Genomic DNA, 23,908 nt, shown 5'->3' on the forward strand with positions numbered 1-23,908 from the left:
ACCTTCAGAGTTTTCTTCAGTCCAGTCCACTTCCCTAACTAATTCCTTTAATTTATTTTTTTAAGTTTTGGCCCTTTTGAAATCAAGGACTCTAGCTGCAGACCTATTTTTGTTTATCCTTCCAATTTAAACTGAATTAACTCATGATCACTTGAACCAAGGTTGTCCTCTACAACCAGTTCTTCTATGAGGTCGTCGCTACTTACCAATACTAAATCTAAAATGGCATCACCTCCTCTTGGTTCGGTGACTGTTTGGTGAAGAAATTTGTTGGCTACTGCATCCAAGAATATCTGGGCGTTACCATTATTAGTAGCACTTGCCCTCCAATCTGTAGCTGGGAAATTAGTCTCCCATAATCACACAATGCCCAGTAGTAATTATTTCATTAAAAATATTAAAGAGGTCTCTATCTATATCCAAATCAGATCATGGGGGTCTGGGCAAACCAGAAGCACTATCGCAGAGGAGCCTCTGTTACTATTCTTCTCCAAAGTGATTTTGACTAGGGCTGTCAAACGATTAAAAAAATTAATCGCGATTAAGCGCAGTGATGCATTTCTAGTTACTTGGTCAGGACAACTAAGGTACTCCTTCCCACCCATCCTCCTCTTACTTCAGATTCTCAGGAAGATTGCACAAAATGGGGCAATGATCATTCTGCGTGCTCCCAGAGGGCCAAGACAATTCTAATATCCCAGACTTCTTCAGATGTCAGTATGCCCATATATCACAATCCAGACCTTCCCAGACCTTTTGACAGAAGACAAGGGTAGGGTCAGACATCCCAGTCCAGCTACCTCCACCTGACAGTTTAATATTTGGAAGGGTGTCAAACTTAGAGATCATGTTCACAGACAGGCCAGACCATCTTTAACAATATTAGGAAAGACTCCATGAGGAAATGCTATGTAGCTAAGCGGAAAAGGTTCCCGGTCTGGTTACAGTGTCACTTAGATAACTTCAGAGGAATCCAATGTCCCTCCGATATTTAAATATCTTCTATCCTTAAAGACAACAAGTCTTTCCCTTAGCTCCCTAAGTGTCCACTTAGCAGCTATCAGCCCTGTCATCCTCTGATTGATAACCACTCAATCTTCACCCATTCTGTGACAGTATATTTTCTGAAGGATCTGGTCAGAACCTTTCCTCCCATGATCAAACCTATCCCAACGTGGGACCTCAGTTTGGTCCTCTCGTTGTTAACAAGTGCTCCATTCAAACCCATGCTTCATGCTCTTTAGTCTACTTGATATGAAGGTGGCCTTTTAGGCAGCCGTCACCTCAGCCAGAAGAGTAGGTGAACTGAGGGCCCTTATGGTAGACCCACCATATATAATCTTCCATAAAGATAACATTTCTCTTAGACTACATCCTTAATTTACCACCAAGGTGGTCTTGGGTTTCCATCAGACACTCCACCTACCTTTTTCCCAAAGCCACATGCCACCAGTGAAGACAGTAGACTTCATTCCTTGGGCCATGGTGTTCTCCCTCCAAAGAACCAAATCCTTTAGGAAACTGCCTAGATTATTTATATCATTCCCAGAACAGAGAGGGGAAGCAATCTCTTCCCAAAGACTTTCCACATCGATTTTGGGATGCATTGTCCTGTGTTATGGGTTGTAGAATGCTCTTCTCTTACAGGGAGCGAGCGCTCACTCCACAGGAGCTCAGGCCACTTCTGTAGCCTCTTTGGGTATGTCTACGTTGTAATTAAAAACCCACTGATGGCCTGTGCCAGTGGACACAGGCTCAGGCTAAGGGGCTGTTTAATTGCAGTGTAGACTTCTGGGCTCAGGCTGCATCCTGAGCTCTGGGACCCTCCCACCTCCCAGAGTCCTAAAGCTTGGGCTCCAGCTCGAGCTCAGAAGTCTACACTGCAGTTAAACAGCCACAAGCCTTGTGAGCCCGAGTCAGCTGGCACGGGCCAGCCGCGGGTTTTTAATTGCAGTGTAGACTTACCCTCTTTGTGGCATTCCTGTCATCAAAATATGTAATGCAGCAATGTGTGGGGTTTGATCTCTACCTTCATGAGACTCTATGTTCTAGTGCAGGCTTTAGCAGCTGATGCATCTATCAATACAGCAGTACAACTGTCATTGATATGGCAGAGGTCCTTGCCACCCTCCTCTTCAATGACTACTGCTTGTCAGTCACCTGTGTGAAAAATACATAGGGATCAGAACTCAAAGAAGTTACTTACCTTATATAGTAGCTGGCATTCTTCAAGATGTGTGGTCCCTGTTGTATTTTACTACCCACCTTACTTCCCCTCTGCTTCAGATCTTTCTCTTACAATTTGCAGTAGAGAAGGAACTGGTTGGTCCACACCACCTCTTGTACTCTGTTTGGAGAGTGAAGAGAGGAAGGGCACATTTGTGGACCAACAGACACTGTTACCAAAAATCTTCCAGTCTCCTGAGATTTAATCTAAATTGGACATGCTGTAGTTTGAACCCACTGCCTCTTGTTCTGCCCTCTGAGGCAAAAGAGAACATCTTTTCTCCATTTTTTTATGTCAGCCTTTCAAGTATTTGTATCTTCCCCCCACCCCCATCTCCTCTTTTCCAAACTAAACATACCCAGTTCCTTTCACCTTTGCTCATATGACTTGAATTCCATCCCTTTGATCATCATTAGACTAAGGGGAGCCTCTCGCTAGAATTTTTTTCTCTTTTTGAGACCTAATGAATATACACAGGTTAAAATTAGCAGAGAAAAAGATTTCTAACAAAGTTTCCAGGCAAATTATGAATATTTTTAGTAATGGAAAATTCAGAAACAACTGAATTCTCTGAAGATTCTGGCACAGATTTAAAACTAAAACAATTGAAAAAAAGTTAATGTTAAATACAATACAATAAAAATTGCAAGATTTCACGGCATTCCGTTTTTCTTTCTCTTTCCTGATCAGAGAGAATAGCTGTGTGTTCTGAACCTTATTGTTTCACTCATGCACATTTGGTTATTTCCCAATAACAGTATGTCAGTCTTGTAGTGAGGACAGGGAATTTTCATTCCTAATGGTATCTTCCTTACAAAAACGAATACCTAACAATCAAGCAAGTTCTTAGGGAAGGACACAACATCAGTCTGCATCACCACTGGCATTGCAGATTCATTAAGATTTCTGATAAATTATGCCATTTCCCAGGTGTTCCGTATGCCCTTCTACTATATACAGCTTAACTGAAAGCATTTCTCTGTTAAGGAGTCTAGAAAATTTCAACCTTGACCATGTGGAGAAGACACATTTAGCACATATTAACACAGACAGCAATATTCAGAAGAACAATAGCACACATTTGACTGTTCCTTTTTTTATCTGGAAGAATATCTAGAGAATACTTATCTTATTAATGATCTCTCTCCATTATGTTCTTTGTGGATCTGGACTCACCCGTTGACCTTGATTTGAAAAAATCTGTACTAGAAATTGGCCACTGTTTAGACCTATGTTGTTTTTTCTACAGCTGTCTTAAAAATGTCTGGCATGCCCATGGACATTAGCTATTTGGTGGGACAAAATAGCTATTTTATGTGACAGAACCCCAGATGTCTAAAAGAGGTACTTCGGGGGTGATGTCATTAGCCAGTTGTCATAAGGAACAGAGTACTATCACAGCCTGACATATCACTGTCATGGTCTAATAGCTTCAGGACAAATGTGAGAGTAAATGATGATGTACTGCTATTCAGGGATGGATTGTCCAGTCTTTAATATGTGTTCAGTTAGTTTATAGTGAAAAGAAATTTGGGATTGATGGAAGCCATAACATGGAGAGAGAGAGAGTGTGTGTACACAGTAGAAATTCTCTGAAATAGCTTGAGAGCAATCCTGTGTGTCCCAGTGTAGGGGACATCGCCATGAGAGTGCTAATCTATATAGGAAATTGCCTCCTGAGAACAATTATAAGGAAGTTGATTTTTATTGTGGAAATAAAATCTAATGAATATTTCAGGTGTTTGGGCTCATTCATAAATTAGCTAAGTCCAAAACCCATCATCTGTTTAATATAGTGATGTTAATGTTGTAGTGTTTTACAATGGAAAAAAGTACAGGACATTCTAACGTATATCAGAATGATTTACTCATGATAGTCAATGATGTAGTATATAGTTTTAATTGGTCAGGGTTAAAAATGAGAGTTCTAGCAATAACTCCAGTTTATTAAGACAAATTATGCAAAATCTGTTTCCCAGGGTGGGTTCTTCCATTCTGCCAGTTATTTATGATGGGGAACTGTTTGAGGCGGGAGAATGGAAAGGGAAGAGTTTTTTTCATAGTAGTTCCGGAAGTAGGAGTTTGATGCTATAGGCAATCATGAGCCAGTGATTTTTGATTTGTTCACTCAAAAGTTAAGCTTTGAAGGTTTTGATCATATTAGTTTTGTCTAGAAAAATATTTAAAGTATTTGCACATATTTTCATGAGAGGGCTTTCTTGTAATATCATTAGTGGACATTAGTGGAAAAATTACATTTGCTATACATGACAAATTGCATTTTAGAAAGAAAAATTGGAGTATTCTAACCAGAAGTTGGAAAACATTAAAAAGAAAGATTCTTTATGACTGAAGCATAACTAAAGGTGTATAATTCAGTATATGAAGAATCCAAATATCTGAATACTTAAAATAAAATTGGGTGATGTAAACATACTTTTGTTTTTAAGTACTGACTCCTGTAGCTTAAGAGAAGTTGATATACATCTATCCCTTCTGTAAGAGCAATGAAAAATATACTTGCTTTGCAGGATGGCAGTTCAGCTGTCAAGGATGAACGGGTTAGCATTGCTAGTGAAGACACTGGATCATATGTATTACAAGAACAAGAATCTCCGATCTGTCAGGAACCTCTAGAGTTGGAAATTCCTGAAATGCCAAAACTGCCAGCTCCTGAGAGCTGTTCTGAATCTATATGTGAAGAAGATGTCACTCTTGCTTTGAAAGAGCTAGATGAGAGATGTGAAGAAGAAGAAGCTGATTTTTCTGGGTTATCTAGGTAAGAGTACACTTTGTTTTAACTGCAGAAATAATGTACCACTTTTATATTCTGGCTTCCACATTAGTCAAGTAAAGCAACCCTTTTTCTGGTTGAATTTCTCATACTTATGATCAGAAATCTTCTAACAGTACAAACTTTTAAAATAAGCACATCAAATAAATGTTTGATTCATTCTTCAAGTTACTCCCAACGTGGATCCCACTTATGGGTGTCTGTGTACCCCAGAACAAGAGTTTGGAGCATTTTCACTAGTAGTGTCTGGCAAGGGTTGTGTATGCACCCTGTATGCCCAAATTCCACTCAGTTCTTTCTAACCACTTTAGACAATGAGTCAGAACAAAATTGTGTCCTTTTTGTAGTTTTTGTTACTTAGTAGAGTAGAAGTTTGTAATTAATTTGTTGTAGTTGTTACTGTTTCATTTAGCCATTGGCAGGAGAGAGAGAGAGAGAGCAGATTGGGGCAGGGTTAGTTATGTCAGAGCCTAGATCTGTGGGGGGGGGGGGGGGGGAAGGCTTCTCTTTTCTTTATTTTTTTTCCTTATGGAAAAATCCAAGAGCATTATATCAGCCTCAAAGTAGAGACTGAGCACAGAGACTTCTTGTTCCCAACTCATCCTTCCACTGTGCCTGTCACTAGAGATGTGACATTGAGCTCAGGAGCAGTAAAGAAACTGAAAGAGACTAAAAAAAAAAATCCGTCAGAGTAGTCAAGAATCCCTGTTGTCCAAGGACTGGCATCTTAAATGCCAAGTCGACGAAGTAAGAGGATTGGCTCCTCAAAGGAGTCATTTGCTGCTGGGATGGGAAAAAGGTGGGACCAGACCCCTCAGTGCTGCATCATAATAAAGAGCCAGCACAGAGATCTTCTTTGATAACAAGGGCTCAAGGGCACAGGAATGCAAAGGTGTGTTTATTACAGCCCACCAAGGCACCAGATTTACCAGCACTGTCCGTCACAACACCGCAACACTCGGCATTGTCTACTTCGCACCACCTTTGTTGGTACCATGGTCACAAGTATACCCCAATGTGGGGCATCAGGTCTTGGGGGAATCAAAGTAAAATTTAGTAGTCCAAGTGGCCTAGCCTCCTGTGTCACCACAGCTGCCTTGGCCCCCAGGGCAGCGCAGCCCAGTGGCCAGAGTCAGTGCAGTCACCCTTCGGTACATGGCAGCGCGGCCCAATGGCTAAGGTCAATGGGGCAATCCTGCTGTGTGGCCCTAGGGAACCGGAGTTTCCACAATCAGTCTAGCTCACCCGGTAGCTCAGTCCATATCCCTGCGCCACTTCCTACCCTTCCATTCAAGGCTGGTAATCTTGTGAACTCTGCTGTCTCTCCTCCATTGGCGGCGGTCGGCTGTGGGTCGATTGGAGCCTCAGCCCAGCTGGCTTCTGGGTCCTGGAGCTCTGGCAGTCTCCCTGCAGGAGCCTGTAACACACATCTACTCTTGTCTGTGGCCAGCCCAGACTGAACTTACCTACTCCTTTTTATACTCTGGTTCCAGCTGGAGCATACCCAGCAGGAGTGAAGGGGTGTGGCTTCCTCGGCCTACAGAGTGTGGTTAACCCCTGTTGAACCAGGGCGCGATAGGTACACACTGTCACAACCATCATTATTAATTAAATCCTGCTTGCTACTGGCACTGGTCCAAGCCTCTGAAGATTCTTCAATGCAGAGGGAGACAGCAACAGCATCCTCAGCACAGGTTTCTCTTCCAAACAATTTCTCATCTCTGAGAGGTTCTTTTGTTTCCTCACCAAATCTCAGGGTAACTCTAACACCTGAGTCACCAATCCTGGGAGTTTTCCCCAATTTCGGTACTAGCCAGATCCCCTTCCTAGAAAGAAACAAGGGTTCCTGTGATGAAAATGTATCTGAGAAAACATGGCAGTATGATTAAGGATGTGAACTCCATTCAGATCCTGTAGTCATCTATTATATGACTCCAATATTAGAGGCTTCTGCATCCAAAGACTCTAATTCCTCCTCAGACTCTGACAAGAGAGCCCTTCCAAAGAGGAAAGTATATCGATAAAAGGAAAATAACATCAGGGAGGAATATAGGAAAAAACCTCCTGCTAACCTAAGGATTTAATTCCTCAGTATACTTCTTGGCTTCCCCAAAATTGGTCAAATGTTTCTTTCCCATCTGATCAGCAACCATGGTCATATCAGCCATCCTATATCCACATTTTCAAGGACAAATTTCCCCACAATACATGTGGTCTACCTGTAAGTCGCCTGTTGCAAATTCTTGTGAATCTTATCACTGTGCTCATTAAGTTCAAGAGACAGAGGAACAACAAGATACGAATGATGAGGAAATACCTGTTCATCAGGAAGATCCTTCTGATCATCTACATTGTTCTTCCTTGCCTGATGAAGGCATTTCACATGTTGTACCCGTTGATTAATTTAAAACCTTTTAAGAAATATTAGAATGTATGGCAAAAACACTGGAAGTTCCATTGGAGACAGTTCAGGAAAAAGCATATAAGCAGTTTGATATTTTACAACTAACATCCCAAAGCAGAGTGACACTACCTATTAATGAAGGGATTTTAGATCCAGCAAAGGATCTTTGGACTACCCACCTCGATTGCAGCTACATCAAAGTGTGCTGATCGTAAATATTAAGTACTGTCCAAAGATTTTGAGTATTTTTATACTCATCTGGCTCCATCTTCACCGGTTGTTGCTACTGCCAAGGAGAAATCAGAACAGTCAGGGAAATCCACTCCCAAGGAGAAAGAGCCCAAGAGACTTGATCCTGTTTACAGATCAAGATAGCAAATTAACAGGCTATGCTATCTAAATATTGTTATTGCCAATCCAAAAGACTGTCAGTTTTTTAAGGACATGTTACCTTCAGAATTTAGAGACAAGTTTAAATCAATCTCTGAAGAAGACCAACTGATTGCTAAATCATCACTTCAGACTATATTAGATGCTGATGATGCTGGTGTTCATTCAGTAGCTATAGATATTGTGATGAGATTCTCATCATGGTTATCTGTATCAGGTTATTGAGAGAAGTGCACACAATCATTGAAGATTTACCACTTGATGGTCAGAATCTATTTTGTATTAAGACTGATGAGTCTCTCCACTGATTCAAGATCCACTCTCAGATCACTGGTCATATATACTCCTGTGTTTAGGAAGAAACCTGTACCTTCATACTCTAGATATAGGAACACTTAATCTTCTTATTTATAGTCTTACCACCAGAGACCTTCTGAGCAATCCAGAAAGACATATAGATATCAGAAGTCAGTTCCACTATCCTCTTCTATATCTTGCACACTTGGGTCAACACAGAGACATCAAATTTGGTGTGACAGCTGAGGCTCTTAGACTAATCTACAAGGATCTATACCCTTTTGCCCACCTCTAGATTCCTGCCTATCTTATTTTCAGGAGTCTTGGATGACCATCACTCCAGATCGATGGGTCCTTCAAGTCATCAAGGACAGTTATGCCATTCAGTTTCAATCTCTGCCTCCCACGCACACCCCTTTCAGGGACCATTCTCATAAGAGTGCCATGCATCATGAGGTAGATTAGATCATCTATCTAGGAGCATTAGAACTAGTGCCTCAAAAGTATTTTGGAAAGGGTTTCAATTCTCTTTATTTCTTCATACCAAAAAAAGAAAGGAGGTTTGTGTCCAATTCTACATCTCCGTAATCTTAGCAAATGCATTTGGTGTGCCAAATTTCATATTGTAGTTTTCACTTCAATTATTCCTATTCTAGATCCCATGGATTGGTTCAATATTCTTGATTTACAGGGTGCTTATTTTCATGTATCAATACACCTCCCACACAGAGTACCTATGCTTTATAGCTCTGTGGAATCATTACCAATTCAAAGTACTTCCTTTTGGAATTTCATTAGCCACAAGAGTGTTCACATAGTTCTATCCGTAGTAGAAGCTCATCCATGCAGATAAGGGTTGCATGTTTATCCCTATCTGGACAATTGGCTTGTTTGGGGGAAATCACAAGTGCAGGTGACAGCAGCAGCAAGAAGAGTGATTCATTTGTTTTCATCACTGGGCTTGAGGATTAACTTTAAAAAGTTGAGTCTGAGTCCATCTCAGTCTATAGAGTTTGTTGGAGCTCTCCTAGATTTGGTGGCAGCAAGAGCATTCTTCCCACCAGACAAATTTCAGATAATAAAGAATCTGATCCTCCAATTTTGTGTTTACCCTCAAACAGTCAGCATGTGTCTGAATCTTCATTTACATTTGTAACTTTATTTGCCAGATTATGTCTGAGACTATTTCAGACCTGGATCCAAGTCAGTTTACAACCCAAAGCTTCATGACATGTCATTTAAGGTGGTGATTCTGGACCAGATTCTAGTTTCTGTGGACTGATGGAGGATAAAAGAAAAGTATATATGGAAGTTCAGTTTGTTTCTCCCATAGCATCCAAAGCTCTAACAGATGTATCCCAGATGGGTTGGGGAGCACATATAGATCGCATTTGACTCTTGGCTTTTGGTCTCATTTACAATCCACAATGCATGTAAACATCCTAGAATTCAGCGCAGTGAGATTAACTTGCAAAATGTTTCTACCTACGATGGAGAACTCTTTAATCTAAGTTCTCATGGACAATTTCACAGCAGCCTATTGTAAACAGTCATGGAGGTGCAAGGTCAGACCTTCTTTGTTCTCAAGAAGCCATAAGACTTTGGGAATGGTGTATTCAGAACTGTATCAGTCTGACTGCTCTTCATCTCCTGGGAGAGAGTAATGGGCTGGCAGACTCACTAAGCAGGAAAACGACTTCATCCCATGAATGGGCATTAAAAAATGATTTACTAGACTGTAAAGAGTAAATGTCCAATATTTTGTTCTCAAGCAGGACAGTATCCCGGGTTTCTGGCAGACACCTTCTTGATTTGTTGGTCACACAGTTCTCAATGTATGCTTTCCCTCCATTTCTTCTAATTCCAAGGTGTTACAGAATGTAAGGTGAGAAAAAACTCAGATTATATTGGTGGCTCTTGCTTGGCCTCATCAGTCTTGATTCTTGGACATACTGCTATTGTCAAATCACTAATTTATCACACTCCCAATTCAGAAGGACATGGTATTACAGAATCACAGTCTAGTCCTTCACCCAAACCCAGCCTCATTATGTCTCACAGTTTGGATGATATCAGGATGTCCTCAGTAGACCGTGTTCTTTGGATGTACAAAATGTTCTTCAGGGCAGGAAATTATCTACTAAGATTACGTATACTGCAAAATGGAAATGATTTTCATTATTGGCAATACCTAAGGGTTATGTTCCATGTCAGTGTTCTATTCCAATTATTTTAGATTACTTGTTTTTAAAGCACCCAGAAGTGTTTACTGTTTCAATTGAAGTTCATTGGCAGTTATTTCCACATTCCATCCTCCAGTAGAAGGAGGTTCCGTTTTCTCTCATCAATCAGTGAATAGATTTATGAGAGGTGTTCGTGTTTTCCTCTTGTGAGAAAGATCACTCCAACATGGGATTTAAAACTAGTGCTTTCTTCACTTATGGACCCTCCTTTTGAACCTCTATCAAATTGTCCAATTCATTTATTGTCAATTTTGGTGGCATTTATATTAACTTGTAAAATAAATGAATTGCAAGCTTTAATGATAAATTCTCCCTACACAGTTTTTCATATGGAGAGGGTAACTATGAGACCACATCCAAAAGTATGGTCAGACTTTCATGTCAATCAGTTTATTCACTTACCAGTCTTTTCTGAAACCTCATTCACATTGGCTAAACGTAAATTACATACTGTAGACAGGGTCGGTGCAAGGAAGTTTCGCGCCCTAGGCGAAACTTCCACCTTGCGCCTCCCCTCCCCCCGTGGCAGCTAACACCGCCCCCCCGGCAGCTAACCACGCCCGCCCACCCCTCCCCCCCAAGGAGCCCCCCCCCCCCCACACGGCAGCTAACCCCACCCGCCGCGGCAACTAACCCACCCCCCCCCACCCGGGGAGCCCCCCCTCGCAGCAGCTACCCCCCCCTTGCAAGCCTCACCTCCACGGCAGCTAACCCGGCCCGGGAAGTCTCTCTCCCCCCCCCCCCCCCGCGGAAGCTAATCCCGCACCCCCCTGCGGCAGCTAACCCTGCCCGGGGAGACACACCCCCCCCCCCCCCCGCGCGGCAGCTAACACTGTCCCCCTCCGCGCCAGCTAACGCCGCTCAGGGAGCCTGCCCCAGTTCACCTCCGCTCCGCCTCCTCTGCTGAGCACGCCGGTGCTGCTCTAATTCTCCTCCCCTCCCAGGCTTGCGGCGCCGATTGGAGGAGACTTAGAGCGGGGGCTGTGCGCTCAGCAGAGGAGGCAGAGTGGAGGTGATCTGGGGCGGGGAGCGGTTCCCCTGTGTGCCCGCCTTTACTGCGGGCGCCCCGCCCCAGCTCACCTCCACTCCACCTCCTCGCCTGGGCGGGCTTTTAGGCGCCCTCAACCACTAGGCACCCTAGGCGGCCGCCTAGTTTGCCTAAGTGGTTGCACCGGCCCTGACTGTAGATGACAGAAGATCGTTATTATATTACCTAGAGAGAACTAAAATCTGTTTGTAGCACTCCAAGACTTTTCATTGCTTATCGTAATAAATCTAAAGGGATGGTTATTTTGTCACAAAGACTCTCAAAATGAGTATTGGATGGTATTATGACTGCTTACAGCATTAATAAAATGAATCTTCCTTCAAACATTTGGACTCACTCTACCAGAGCACAAGCCATGTGGACAGCATGCCTAAGTCAAATACCAGTGTCCAAAATCTGCAGAGCAGCTACCTGGCCTTTAATGCATATGTTTATGAAACATTATTCATTAGTGGTTGCTTCAAGATCTGATGTCCATTTTTGAAGGACAGTTTTGCAATTTCTTTTCAAGTAACTCATGCCCCTCACCTCCTTTAATGATGACTTCTGGCTAATTACCATAAGTGGGCTCCACAAGTGCACTAACACAGAGAAGAAAGAACAGTTACTTAATTTACAGAAACTGTGGTCCTTTGAGATGTTCTGCACATGTGGATCCCACAACCACCCTCTGTCCCTGCAACTTAGAGTGTGGATCCTGAGCAACAAAGTTGCAGTGTGGTTGCTATGCCCTTAAGCCCTTGGGAACAGGGGGTATGTGGGCATATAGGCCACATGTGTGACCCCTGCTGAACACCACTAGTGAAAATGTTCCAAACTCCTGTGCTGGGGTACATAGACACCTGTAAGTGCAATACATCTTGAAGAACCACTCTTACTGTGAGGTAAGTAACTATTGTTTTTCTCCGTTCAGGAAATGGAACTGTTGGGTCAGTCCTGGGCCCAGCTTCATCTGCTTTGCACTTCTGAACCAATGCATAGCACATAAAAAGCTGCCCTTAGAGGAGCAGCGTCACACAAGATAGACATTGTGGGGGAGGGATAGCTCAGTGGTTTGAGCATTGGCCTGCTAAACCCAGAGTTGTGAGTTCAATCCTTGAGGGGGCCACTTAGGGATCTGGGGCAAAAATCAGTACTTGGTCCTGCTAGTGAAGGCAGGGGGCTGGACTCGATGACCTTTCAAGGTCCCTCCAGTTCTAGGAGATAGGATATCTGCATTTTTTTTTTTTTTTTAAGAATCCTCAGTTGGCTCAAAACCATCAGCATAGGGGGAGGGGGAAAGTTTGGGGACCACAGAAGCACAGAAGGTAAGCTTTAGAAGTTCAGGGAGAGCAAGAAAGCACAGACTGAGAGTTTGACGATGAATAAACCACAATGAGAGAGGAACAGGAGCAGCTGAGCATTGCAGATTTTTATATTGGGTTACTGTAATATGCTTTGGAAAAATTAAAGGCTGATGCCAGTCGGCACCAGTTTGATTTGCCATGTACTAATTAGAATTCACCTGTTCTTGCAATGTGTTCACATTAAAAAAAATTAGTTCTAGCCCTAAGGGTGATGAAGATAACTGTTTAGGGTTAGTCCTCTGACTAATAGGTCTCTGGTAAATGTTGCAAGCTTTGCTTGTAGATTATGGGAGAAACTGCCTGCCTCTAGCCTGCTCACAAAGGCTTGCTTTACTTGTAGCTTTTATGGGTATTGCACTACTGAACTGAACATATGCAAATATTGCAAAACCAACTTATTTCCCAGTGTCATGTTGTAAATGATTGCTGTGATGAATAGTCTAAACAATATTGTTTTTCAAAAGATTTTCTCTGGTCAAGGACTGAGAAAATAAGAAGGGGGAATTTGGTCTACCAAGCATGGCTTAGCTGCTACAATCTACTACTAAAATTGTTAGCATCAAGAAGAATGCAAATTTGCGAGCATGTTATTGTGTTAAATAGACACGTTTTATTTAAAATGTGCTTTAAGTGCCTCTCTGAAAGGGAGGCTGGTACTGTGGGAGGGGGGAAATCGTGTTAATTTTATAAAGTTTTTTTTATAAACGTCTCTAATTGCAAATAAAATAGTAAGCTTGTTGTGTAATAAAGCATCAAGAAAAATAATTGGGTAAAAATATAATTCATTCTAATACAGAAGTTTTTTAAAATTGTTAGTGACTTTGAGTATCAGCATTGATTAGTCTGTCTCATAATTAACAGCATTATCAGAGCATTGATACATGATGAAAAGTCCATCTGTAGGACATTCTTTGAACAACAAAAGCTTGTTAAATTGTCCATAAAAGTGGACCTGTTCCAATCTATTTCCATCCACATATAGATTCATAGATTCATAGATTCTAGGACTGGAAGGGACCTCGAGAGGTCATAGAGTCCAGTCCCCTGCCCACATGGCAGGACCAAATACTGTCTAGACCATCCCGGATAGACATTTATCTAACCTACTCTTAAATATCTACAGAGATGGAGATTCCACAACCTCCCTAGGCAATTTGTTCCAGTGTTTAACCACCCTGACAGTTAGGAACTTTTTCCTAATGTCCAACCTAGACCTCCCTTGCTGCAGTTTAAGCCCATTGCTTCTTGTTCTATCCTTAGAGGCTAAGGAGAACAAGTTTTCTCCCTCCTCCTTATGACACCCTTTTAGATACCTGAAAACTGCTATCATGTCCCCTCTCAGTCTTCTCTTTTCCAAACTAAACAAACCCAATTCTTTCAGCCTTCCTTCATAGGTCATGTTCTCAAGACCTTTAATCATTCTTGTTGCTCTTCTCTGGACCCTCTCCAATTTCTCTACATCTTTCTTGAAATGCGGTGCCCACAATACTCCAGTTGAGGCCTAACCAGCGCAGAGTAGAGCGGAAGAATGACTTCTCGTGTCTTGCTCACAACACACCTGTTAATACATCCCAGAATCATGTTTGCTTTTTTTGCAACAGCATCACACTGTTGACTCATATTTAGCTTGTGGTCCACTATAACCCCTAGATCCCTTTCTGCTGTACTCCTTCCTAGACAGTCTCTTCCCATTCTGTATGTGTGAAACTGATTTTTCCTTTCTAAATGGAGCACTTTGCATTTGTCTTTGTTAAACTTCATCCTGTTTACCTCAGACCATTTCTCCAATTTGTCCAGATCATTTTGAATTATGACCCTGTCCTCCAAAGCAGTTGCAATCCCTCCCAGTTTGGTATCATCCGCAAACTTAATAAGCGTACTTTCTATGCCAATATCTAAGTCGTTAATTAATTTGTTGAACAGAGCCGGCCCCAAAACAGACCCCTGCGGAACCCCACTTGTTATGCCTTTCCAGCAGGATTGGGAACCATTAATAACAACTCTCTGAGTACGGTTATCCAGCCAGTTATGCACCCACCTTATAGTAGCCCCATCTAAATTGAATTTGCCTAGTTTATCGATAAGAATATCATGCGAGACTGTATCAAATGCCTTACTAAAGTCTAGGTATACCACATCCACAGCTTCTCCCTTATCCACAAGACTCGTTATCCTATCAAAGAAAACTATCAGATTGGTTTGACATGATTTGTTCTTTACAAATCCATGCTGGCTATTCCCTATCACCTTACCACCTTCCAAGTGTTTGCAGATGATTTCCTTAATTACTTGCTCCATTATCTTCCCTGGCACAGAAGTTAAACTAACTGGTCTGTAGTTTCCTGGGTTGTTTTTATTTCCCTTCTTATAGATGGGCACTATATTTGCCCTTTTCCAGTCTTCTGGAATCTCTCCCGTCTCCCATGATTTTCCAAAGATAATAGCTAGAGGCTCAGATACCTCCTCTACTAGCTCCTTGAGTATTCTAGTATGCATTTCATCAGGCCCTGGTGACTTGCAGGCATCTAACTTTTCTAAGTGATTTTTAACTTGTTCTTTTTTTATTTTATCTGCTAAACCTACCCCCTTCCCATTAGCATTCACTATGTTAGGCATTCCTTCAGACTTCTTGGTGAAGACCGAAACAAAGAAGTCATTAAGCATCTCTGCCATTTCCAAGTTTCCTGTTACTGTTTCTCCCTCTTCACTAAGCAGTGGGCCTACCCTGTCTTTGGTCTTCCTCTTGCTTCTAATGTATTGATAAAAAGTCTTCTTGTTTCCCTTTATTCCCGTAGCTAGTTTGAGCTCATTTTGTGCCTTTGCCTTTCTAATCTTGCCTCTGCATTCCTGTGTTGTTTGCCTATATTCATCCTTTGTAATCTGTCCTAGTTTCCATTTTTTATATGACTCCTTTTTATTTTTTAGATCATGCAAGATCTCGTGGTTAAGCCAACGTGGTCTTTTGCCACATTTTCTATCTTTCCTAAGCAGCGGAATAGATGTTACTTAAGATAATTTTAAAAATTGGTATACTGCAGCAAGAGCTTTTGGGTTGCTCCCAAGACAAGCTAGAGCTTTGTTACATTGCAGATGATCAGATAGCCAAGGAGTGGAATATTCATTAAATTATTTTTGGCAAGAAAATATGTCCCTTTCTTAAATGTTCTGTGGATAAAAATGTTAAACAGAAACAGAATAAGATATGTTTACTCTGCTTGCTTTGTTAGACTTACTGGATATTTGGGGCTGTAAGTATCAACATTTATATTATAGCAGCAAACGCCTTTCTTACAAAAGCCTTTTAACCTTCTCCTGCTTCGTTGTCTATAGTTTCACTGCAGATTTCATTTTGTTCAAAACAAAATAGAATTCTCTCTAGATTTTTAATTTTAGTGATTCAGTTGTACTGCATGTTCTAATTAAAATTTTCAAAATAAATTAGATTAGTGAAAACTGTTTCTTTTTTTCCCTCATAATATTTACTGACAAGCTTACATCATTTACTTTATTTACAGCCAAGATGAGGAAGAACAGGATGGTTTTGCAGAAGTACAGACTTCCCCACCACCTTCACCATTTCTTTCTGCCATATTGGCAGCTTTTCAACCAGTGGCATATGATGATGAAGAGGAGGCCTGGCGCTGCCATGTCAATCAGATGCTGTCAGACACTGATGGATCTTGTGCAGTCTATACTTTTCATGTGTTCTCCAGATTATTTCAGGTCAGTGACTCATTACTAATTAGTTTCTGACCCTTTTCCAAACAGCTTATTTTTCTAATTAATTCTCCAAGGTCTGACACTACCATAAATAATTCAACTATATTAAAATAATGTTGTTATATGATCATGAAGTATTTTTTCCACAGGACCCTGCCTCATTCAATTCAGAGGATGGATACTGTGCAGGAAATGAGGCATCTGTTCAGTATTTCTTTTTATCCTCATCATTTGTGTGTCCCACCCCACACACACTTTGTTTTTTACTGAACATCATCCAAACCCTTTGCTGATTGCAGAGTTATTGATTTCTTCATGAGCTTTTCTGTGGCACTCATCACCAAAGTATGCCAGCCTAACAAATATTATTGAGTTTATCTTCACAAAACCCCACGAGGTAAGGAGGTTTTTCACAGAAAGGGAATTGATACACTAGAGATTAAGTTCAAAAATTTCTGTTAATTTAGGTTGCCTCAATGATTGGGAGCCCAGCTAGGGCCTGATTTTTTCAGAGTACTTAGCATTTTTATAGCACTTGATATGTTCTAAGCACTGCAGATTAGGCATTCATTAATCCTCCCAATATCCTGTGAGGAGGTGGATAAGTACTATTACCTCAGTGAAACTGACACAGAAAGACAAAGTGACTTGATCAAGGCCACACAGTGCGTGAGTGGCAGAGCAAATATTAAAATTCAAGACCTCCTGACCCCAATTCTGTGCTCATTCCTCCAGACTACACTGTCTTACTGCCAGAGGCTTGAGCATCAACTCCCAGTTAATTCAGCTATAGTTACAAGTGCTCAACTTCTCTGAAAATCAGACCACAGCTATCTGAAGTTGGGCACCCAGAAGAAGAGAAACAAACTATTAGTATCCACTTGTGAAAATGTTGATGTAAGTGATTTTGTTCAGCATTGCACAGGAAGTCTGTGACAGAGGTAATGATACAACACAGTCCTACTGGGTGGCATTCAACTGCCTTGACCAGGAAACCATCATTTCTCTTGCTGCAGTCCCCTGCCTCATTCACTATACACCTTTCAAATTCTGCAATAAATGAAGAAGGGATGGTTCAGACAGCAGGTTCATTCACTACATAACCCTCATTCATTCCCTGATCACCATCCATCCTGTGCACTGAATGAGGCAGGGGTCCAGTGAGGAAAAAAAGTATGTGATTTTGTAATTAAAGACTGTATCACAATCAGTACCCCATATACTCTGATTCTCTGCTGAATTTGTCATTTTATCATATGCTATGGAATTTTGCGCTTTGGCTACAGATACCTGCCATTTTAGTCCTCCCTGCTCCACCATGGCCTGGCTTCAGCTTCCTCTCTCTCTGCTGCTTTCACCACAAGGGGGAGTGCATTACATAAGCAGCACTCTCTCTTTCCCTGATGTTCATAAAAGGGGGAGCCAGAAAGCAGAGCAACAGCTCTCCCTGGCTCCTGAGTACTAACCTTGACTAGCTGTGAAGGTGTGTGCCCTGGGGGGAATGTAGCAAACCAGGGCCAAGGCATTGGGCTGCAGGCGATGGGGAGATTTCCATCTCACCCAGGCTCTGACGTGTGCAGGACTGGATTAAGGTAATTGGGGTCCATAGGCATACCACAAGAAGGCAAGGGGCCTCTTGTGACCACACCCCACTCCTGCACCATAGCCCCAAACCCCCATTTGGAGTAGCAATGACAGAGAAAAGCTGAGTGCTCTTTTCACAGTGTCCCTGAGCATCTAGTTACGTTGGGAGTAACTGTTCTGTTACCCAGAGGCTCCATAAAATTTAGAGAATTCAGCAGCGTATTATGAAAAATCAACAAATTGAGCTAATTAGTATTTCTGTGGAATTGAGAGTTTCCTGCTACTGAACTAAGGAGTACCTGCTATAGAATCTGTCCATTGTGAGGGGGCCGTGATCATAACGCATAAGTGCAAGTAGCAGAATGAAGGTTGAACAGACAACCTTAATCCTGGCATTTCCTAGCTACTGAGTGCTTGACTTTGCAATCTTACTAACAGTATTTGAATGTAGATCTTTTGTATGTAATTTTTCAGGTATTATAAAAAGAATTTATAGGAACATACTAGGTCAGAACCATAGTCTTATAAACATATTTAATTTAAATAAAATGAATAAACATAATTTAAAAAGTTTTCTAAAGTACTATTTTCTATGTTATATCAAATATATGATGGTGTTTGCTGGCTTAAACTTTTAATTGGCACTTGTTGATGATGACCTGCATAAATCACTTATTATCATTTATTTGTAGGACCCTACCAAATTCACAGCTGTGAAAAACATGTCATGGACTGTGAAATCTAATCTTCCCTAGCTAGGTGCCAGATTTCATGGGATCTTCTACCCTGCACAGGGCTCCAGCTGCTAGTCCACTGGAAATGGGGAGGAATGAGAGTTCCTCTTCCCCTGCAGGGGACTGCTCCTAGGATGGGTCATACCCACCTCCAGGATCTCCCCCAGCAGCAGGAAGCTCCGTGGCTCCAGCTGTCACTCCCCCTTCCACCCTTGTGTTGGGAGGCTGCAGCTCCAGCTGTCGCCTCCTGTCCGTCCTCCCTCCCCCCCCCCCGCCCGAGCATGGAGGAGACTGCTGAGAAAACCAGACATATGGTAAGTCCCTCCCCTCCCCCCCCCCCCCATGCCCTACCATCCTCACTTCTGTGCTGCCACTGGCTGCCTACCTCTGAGGGCAGCGCCTCTGCCAGCAGCAGGGCAGCAGTAAGGGTGTCAATCCCATGACCCCCCTACAATAGCCTTGCAGCCCTTCCACCCTGACGGCCTTTTGGGTCGGGACTCCCACAGTTACACCACTGTAAAATTTCAGATGTAAATATCTGAAAACATGAAATTGACTAATTTAAAAAAAAAAACTGGCTGTGAAATTGACCAAAATAGACCATGAATTTGGTAGGGTCCTATTTATTTGTATTATCGTAGCATTTACCAGCCCCAGTCATGGACAAAGATCCTATTGAAGTAGGCATTGTACAAAAAGAATCCCTGCCCCAAAAGAGCTTACAATCTTAAATTGTGGATTTACTACTCCTAAATAATGCATTCATCCCTGACTCAAGGCAATATATAGTACCATAATTTTGGGAACTATTCCCCTTCTTATAATGTTTTACTGCTTTTATCATGCAAACAGTCTATATTTTGTGTGTGTGTGTGTGTGTGTGTGTAATTTAATAATTACAAAAAAAAAGTGTGTTGTCATAAACAACAATAGTTTACATAGAAATTCTTTGTCATAATAGAAAAAAAGATTTTCTTTATCTGGAAAAAGAAAGGAAAAAAGGAAGTAATGCAAAGTAAATATTTCTTTCTATTTTTTGTTCTTCTAGACCATTCAAAGAAAGTTTGGGACTATAACAAATGATTCAATCAGTTTTCTTGGTGAAGGTCTACAGCGTATTGGAACAAAATTTAAAAGTTCGCTGGAGGTGATGATGATGTGTTCGGAATGCCCAACAGTCTTTATTGATGCTGAAACGGTAAAATCTCATGTACAGTCAGCAATACAGTGCTAGATTAAAATATCTATTATTTAGTAATCTTTCTGCAGGGGCACAGAATGTTTTATGGTTCAACCTTTGCAAAATAATATTGAGGGAATTTTTTCAAAGGTACAGGTAGGCAGCCAACAGATAGTAGTGCCTTTGACAATCTCTCCCATTGTCACTAATTGCAGCAGCATAGATAGTACTTGTATTTAAAAATAAAAAAGATTAATTTGTATAAATGAAACAGAAGAGTATTAAAACAATAGTTTATAGCTGTAAATTCAGTTGTGAAATATAGCTCTTTCTAATTATACAAAAATTGTTAAATATAATTATTTCTCGCAAGTAACTTCTATATGGTAAGGACAAACAATGGATTGACTTAGATAGTAGACATCAATTAATTTCACTCACTGTTCTTTACAAGGTTTCATTTGTCAAACTAAATGGTGCATCGGGGCGGGGGGGCATTCAATATCCTTCTATTTATAAATGGTCAGAGTTCCTTTGAGGTCTCTGATCCAAGTTCTAACTAGGCACAACCCTGCTTACCTTACAAGATCTTACTGGATCTCAGCTTGGGGTGATGTGGCTGCAAATGTTTGTTTAAACCTAAAAACAGAGGTTTTACATGTGATGTGCACAACAGCTAGTTTTATGTGATATCCCAAAAGTGGTCTAACAATTTAAGTGTTTAATTTGTTTGTAGAAAAAAAAATATTTTTCTATTCTAGCTGATGTCCTGTGGCTTACTAGAAATGTTGAAGTTCAGCGTTCTAGAGCTCCAAGAACATCTAGATACCTATAATGCCAAAAGAGAGGCAGCAGAGCAGGTGAGTCTGCATTATTCCATAGGCTGATGCCTTTTTTTAGAACTTAAGAGAATACTAGAATTTCAAGAGATTATCAAGGAGATTTTAAAAAGCTACATGTCTGTCTTGTATCTCAAACAAAATAGTAGACTTAAAGTTAAAAAAGAAATTGCTGTGGCATACTGATGGAATAGCTTGCTCCCTTTTGTTACTAGCATTCTCTGTTCTGTTGTGTATAGTTTGAAAGAGTTGTTTGTGCTATGGGTAGTTGTTGCACCTACCTACACACATTGCTTTTTTACTGTATTTATGGGTAATTGTTAGATGTTCAAAAGGTAAAAGAGAATTTTAGCATCAATGCTGAACTCATCGTAGGCTTGTTACTCCTTTATATAAGTACTATGGGGTAGAGAGGGTCTGTGGTGCTGAGATTTAAAATAAAGTTGACATTTAGACAATATGATGAAATAGTTTAGACTCTGAAGGTATATTTAATGCCTAGCCTCTGTACAAAGTGCAGTAGGTTTAAAAATTGAACTTTCAGCAAAGCATGTGCGCTTGTTTTTGTGAACCAATGTCATGACACTGACTTTAGAAGGATACTAACTCAGGAAATTCAAACAGCTTTCCCTTTCTCCAACTAAAAGAAAATATGGAACCAGATTCACCTCTGCAGATGCAGGAAGAGATGCAATTTGTACACACCTGTGTAGGAGTAATTGTCTAGAAAAGGGATCGGCCTCTGGGAAGGGTAGTGCTGGTACTGTTGTCACTGACCACTGGGGTGCCATTTGGAGAGGACATTTTGAAAATGTTGCTGGTGATCTATAGAAGTCTTCTCAGAAGCTGCTCAGGAAATGTACTGAATCAGTTCCATGCAGGCTTACCCTACGGGCTTGCATCCATTGATATATCCAAAGATGTGAGCCTGGGACATTGGCTCTGAATTTGGTCTTTCTAGCTCTTCTGTTTTGAAAACATAAATGGTCTCTTTTGGTATTTCCCTAATAGATTCAGGTAGGCATCGGGTTGTGTGATAAACATCAATCTTACACCACTCAAAGTATGTAATGACCATAAACACATCACACTTGCAATCACCTATCAAATGGTTCAGACATGCTGCCCCATTTTTGTTAGAAGGAATCTCAAGAGGCATCCAGTTTCCTGGGTAAAGTATCTCCATACTTAATTAGACTCCATCAGTTTGAACTTCATGGAGAAACATTTTTTAAAACTCTAGTTTTTATTAGAGCCTTTTAATTGTGTTTCCTGAATTTTATTAAAAAGAGTTTTTTTAACATTTTAACCTTTTGTCCTGTCTGTGATATTATTAAGGGTCTTCTTTAGCTGGGGGAAAAATTGATTATACAGAGGAAACAGTGAAACTGACTATACTCAAGAGAACTTGATCTAATTTTAATTGGAGTCAATGGAGAGTCTGCCACTGACTTCAGTGGGAGTTGGATCAGATCCAAAGTTCTATCAAATGCACAAAGTAAACAAACTGTAAAAAAGAGGTTTCAGAGTAGCAGCCGTGTTAGTCTGTATCTGCAAAAAGAACAGGATGCATCTGAAGAAGTGGGCTGTAGCCCACGAAAGCTTATGCTCAAATAAATTTGTTAGTCTCTACGGTGCCACAAGTACTCCTGTTCTTTTTGTAAAAAAAAAGGCATTTTTTTCACCCTAGTCTCCTCCAGTTACAGTAATATTAGAAATCACACCATAATAGAGCCTAAATTTTCACACAGAGGTGATTTTTCTAGTTGGCATTGTCCTTTTAAATATACAGTTAGGGAGAGAAATTTCAATTAGGTTTATTAGAAAGGCTACTGTATTCTCAGCCAAGACGCTTTTTAGTTTGAGATGAGACTAAATCAAAACATAAATGAAACACATGGTTTCATCTTAGTCTTTTCAAAGTCGTCATTGCAGCCAAAATCAAGAAAATTCATTTTTTATGTTTAGTAGATGGCTCAAATAAAAAAGGTCTGCTTGTTTATTAGTATTAGTTTGTTACCCTTACTAGTATCACATTACTTCCATTTTTTAAAAACCTGATAAATCCTAAACAATAATTGGATTATGAGAAGCACAAGTATAAGTGTCTTGCACTTAACTATATTTCTGATTAAGTTTAAATCTCATCTAATCATAGGGATGGCCCCATTACCAAAGTATCAGAGTGCCACACAATCTGTAATGTATATATTCTTACATCCCTGTGAAATAGGGAAATATTGTTTTCCCCATTTTACAGTTGGAGAACTGAGGCACAGAAAGGCTAAGTGACTTGCCCAAGATCACCCATGAAGTCTGAGGCAGAGTAGGGACTTGAACTAGGTATGTGTTTATACTCTGAAAAGTGACTATGCAAAATGGCATTGTGAGATTCTCTCCATGTGGATTGTTTCTCAGTGAGTTAATTGCCCATTATACACGTGTGATTTTTTTTCTAATTGTTGAATAAGAAAGTATCAATCTTAGTCACCTTTCTAACCATAAATGCACTTTAAATTTTCAACTATATTTTTGTATTTTCATTTTTTGTTATAGATTATTCTGTGCATAAAGATAATGCAGAATCTCTTTGAGTACTCTACATTTTGTTTATATAAAGGAATCTGGTGTATGGAAGTTAATGATGGCCTCTGTCAATATATCACAGAGGAGCACACGTTTTCTGTAGTGATGCTGTCAAAAGACTGCCCAAGGACTATTTCTGTGTTCAGCCTGTCTTCTACTGCAGTATTTGTGAGTGATTAGGGCAGGGCAAAGGTTTCATTGGGTCAGAGAAATTGTTCTGAAACAACTGAGAGCCTAAGGCAGATTTGGCTGTTTATTCTTTTAATTTACATCAAGAAAAAAAATGGTAAAACTTTTATCAGTTTTAGTTAGCATAATATAATTTAATTTAGAAATAGTGGCTAATTTTCTCCCAACAATTTTCTTGTTCTACAATTTTGAAACATATTCTTTTCATTTCTTCAATGAGTTCATTCTTTGTTCACAATCATTTGCGTATTATACAATGAATGGAGATTTGGGAGTCTTCAGAAGCGTTGAGCTAAAGCACAGTGAAGTTAAATAAACAAGGCACAA

At 40.7% G+C, this 23,908-nt stretch overlaps 1 protein-coding gene across 1 annotated transcript in view; it reads left to right on the forward strand.

The window, feature by feature from the left end:
• The window catches only part of FRYL (FRY like transcription coactivator), a 336,418-nt gene that overhangs the window by 291,785 nt on the left and 20,725 nt on the right, over nt 1-23,908 (forward strand). The window contains exons 56-59 of the mRNA XM_065404953.1: nt 4,759-5,006; nt 16,265-16,472; nt 19,836-19,985; nt 20,729-20,827. Of these exons, the coding sequence (XP_065261025.1) occupies nt 4,759-5,006; nt 16,265-16,472; nt 19,836-19,985; nt 20,729-20,827 (705 nt within the window). The remainder of the gene's footprint in view (nt 1-4,758; nt 5,007-16,264; nt 16,473-19,835; nt 19,986-20,728; nt 20,828-23,908) is intronic.

The sequence above is a fragment of the Emys orbicularis genome, chromosome 5 (assembly GCF_028017835.1).
Source record: "Emys orbicularis isolate rEmyOrb1 chromosome 5, rEmyOrb1.hap1, whole genome shotgun sequence".
NCBI classification, from domain to species: Eukaryota; Metazoa; Chordata; order Testudines; family Emydidae; genus Emys; species Emys orbicularis.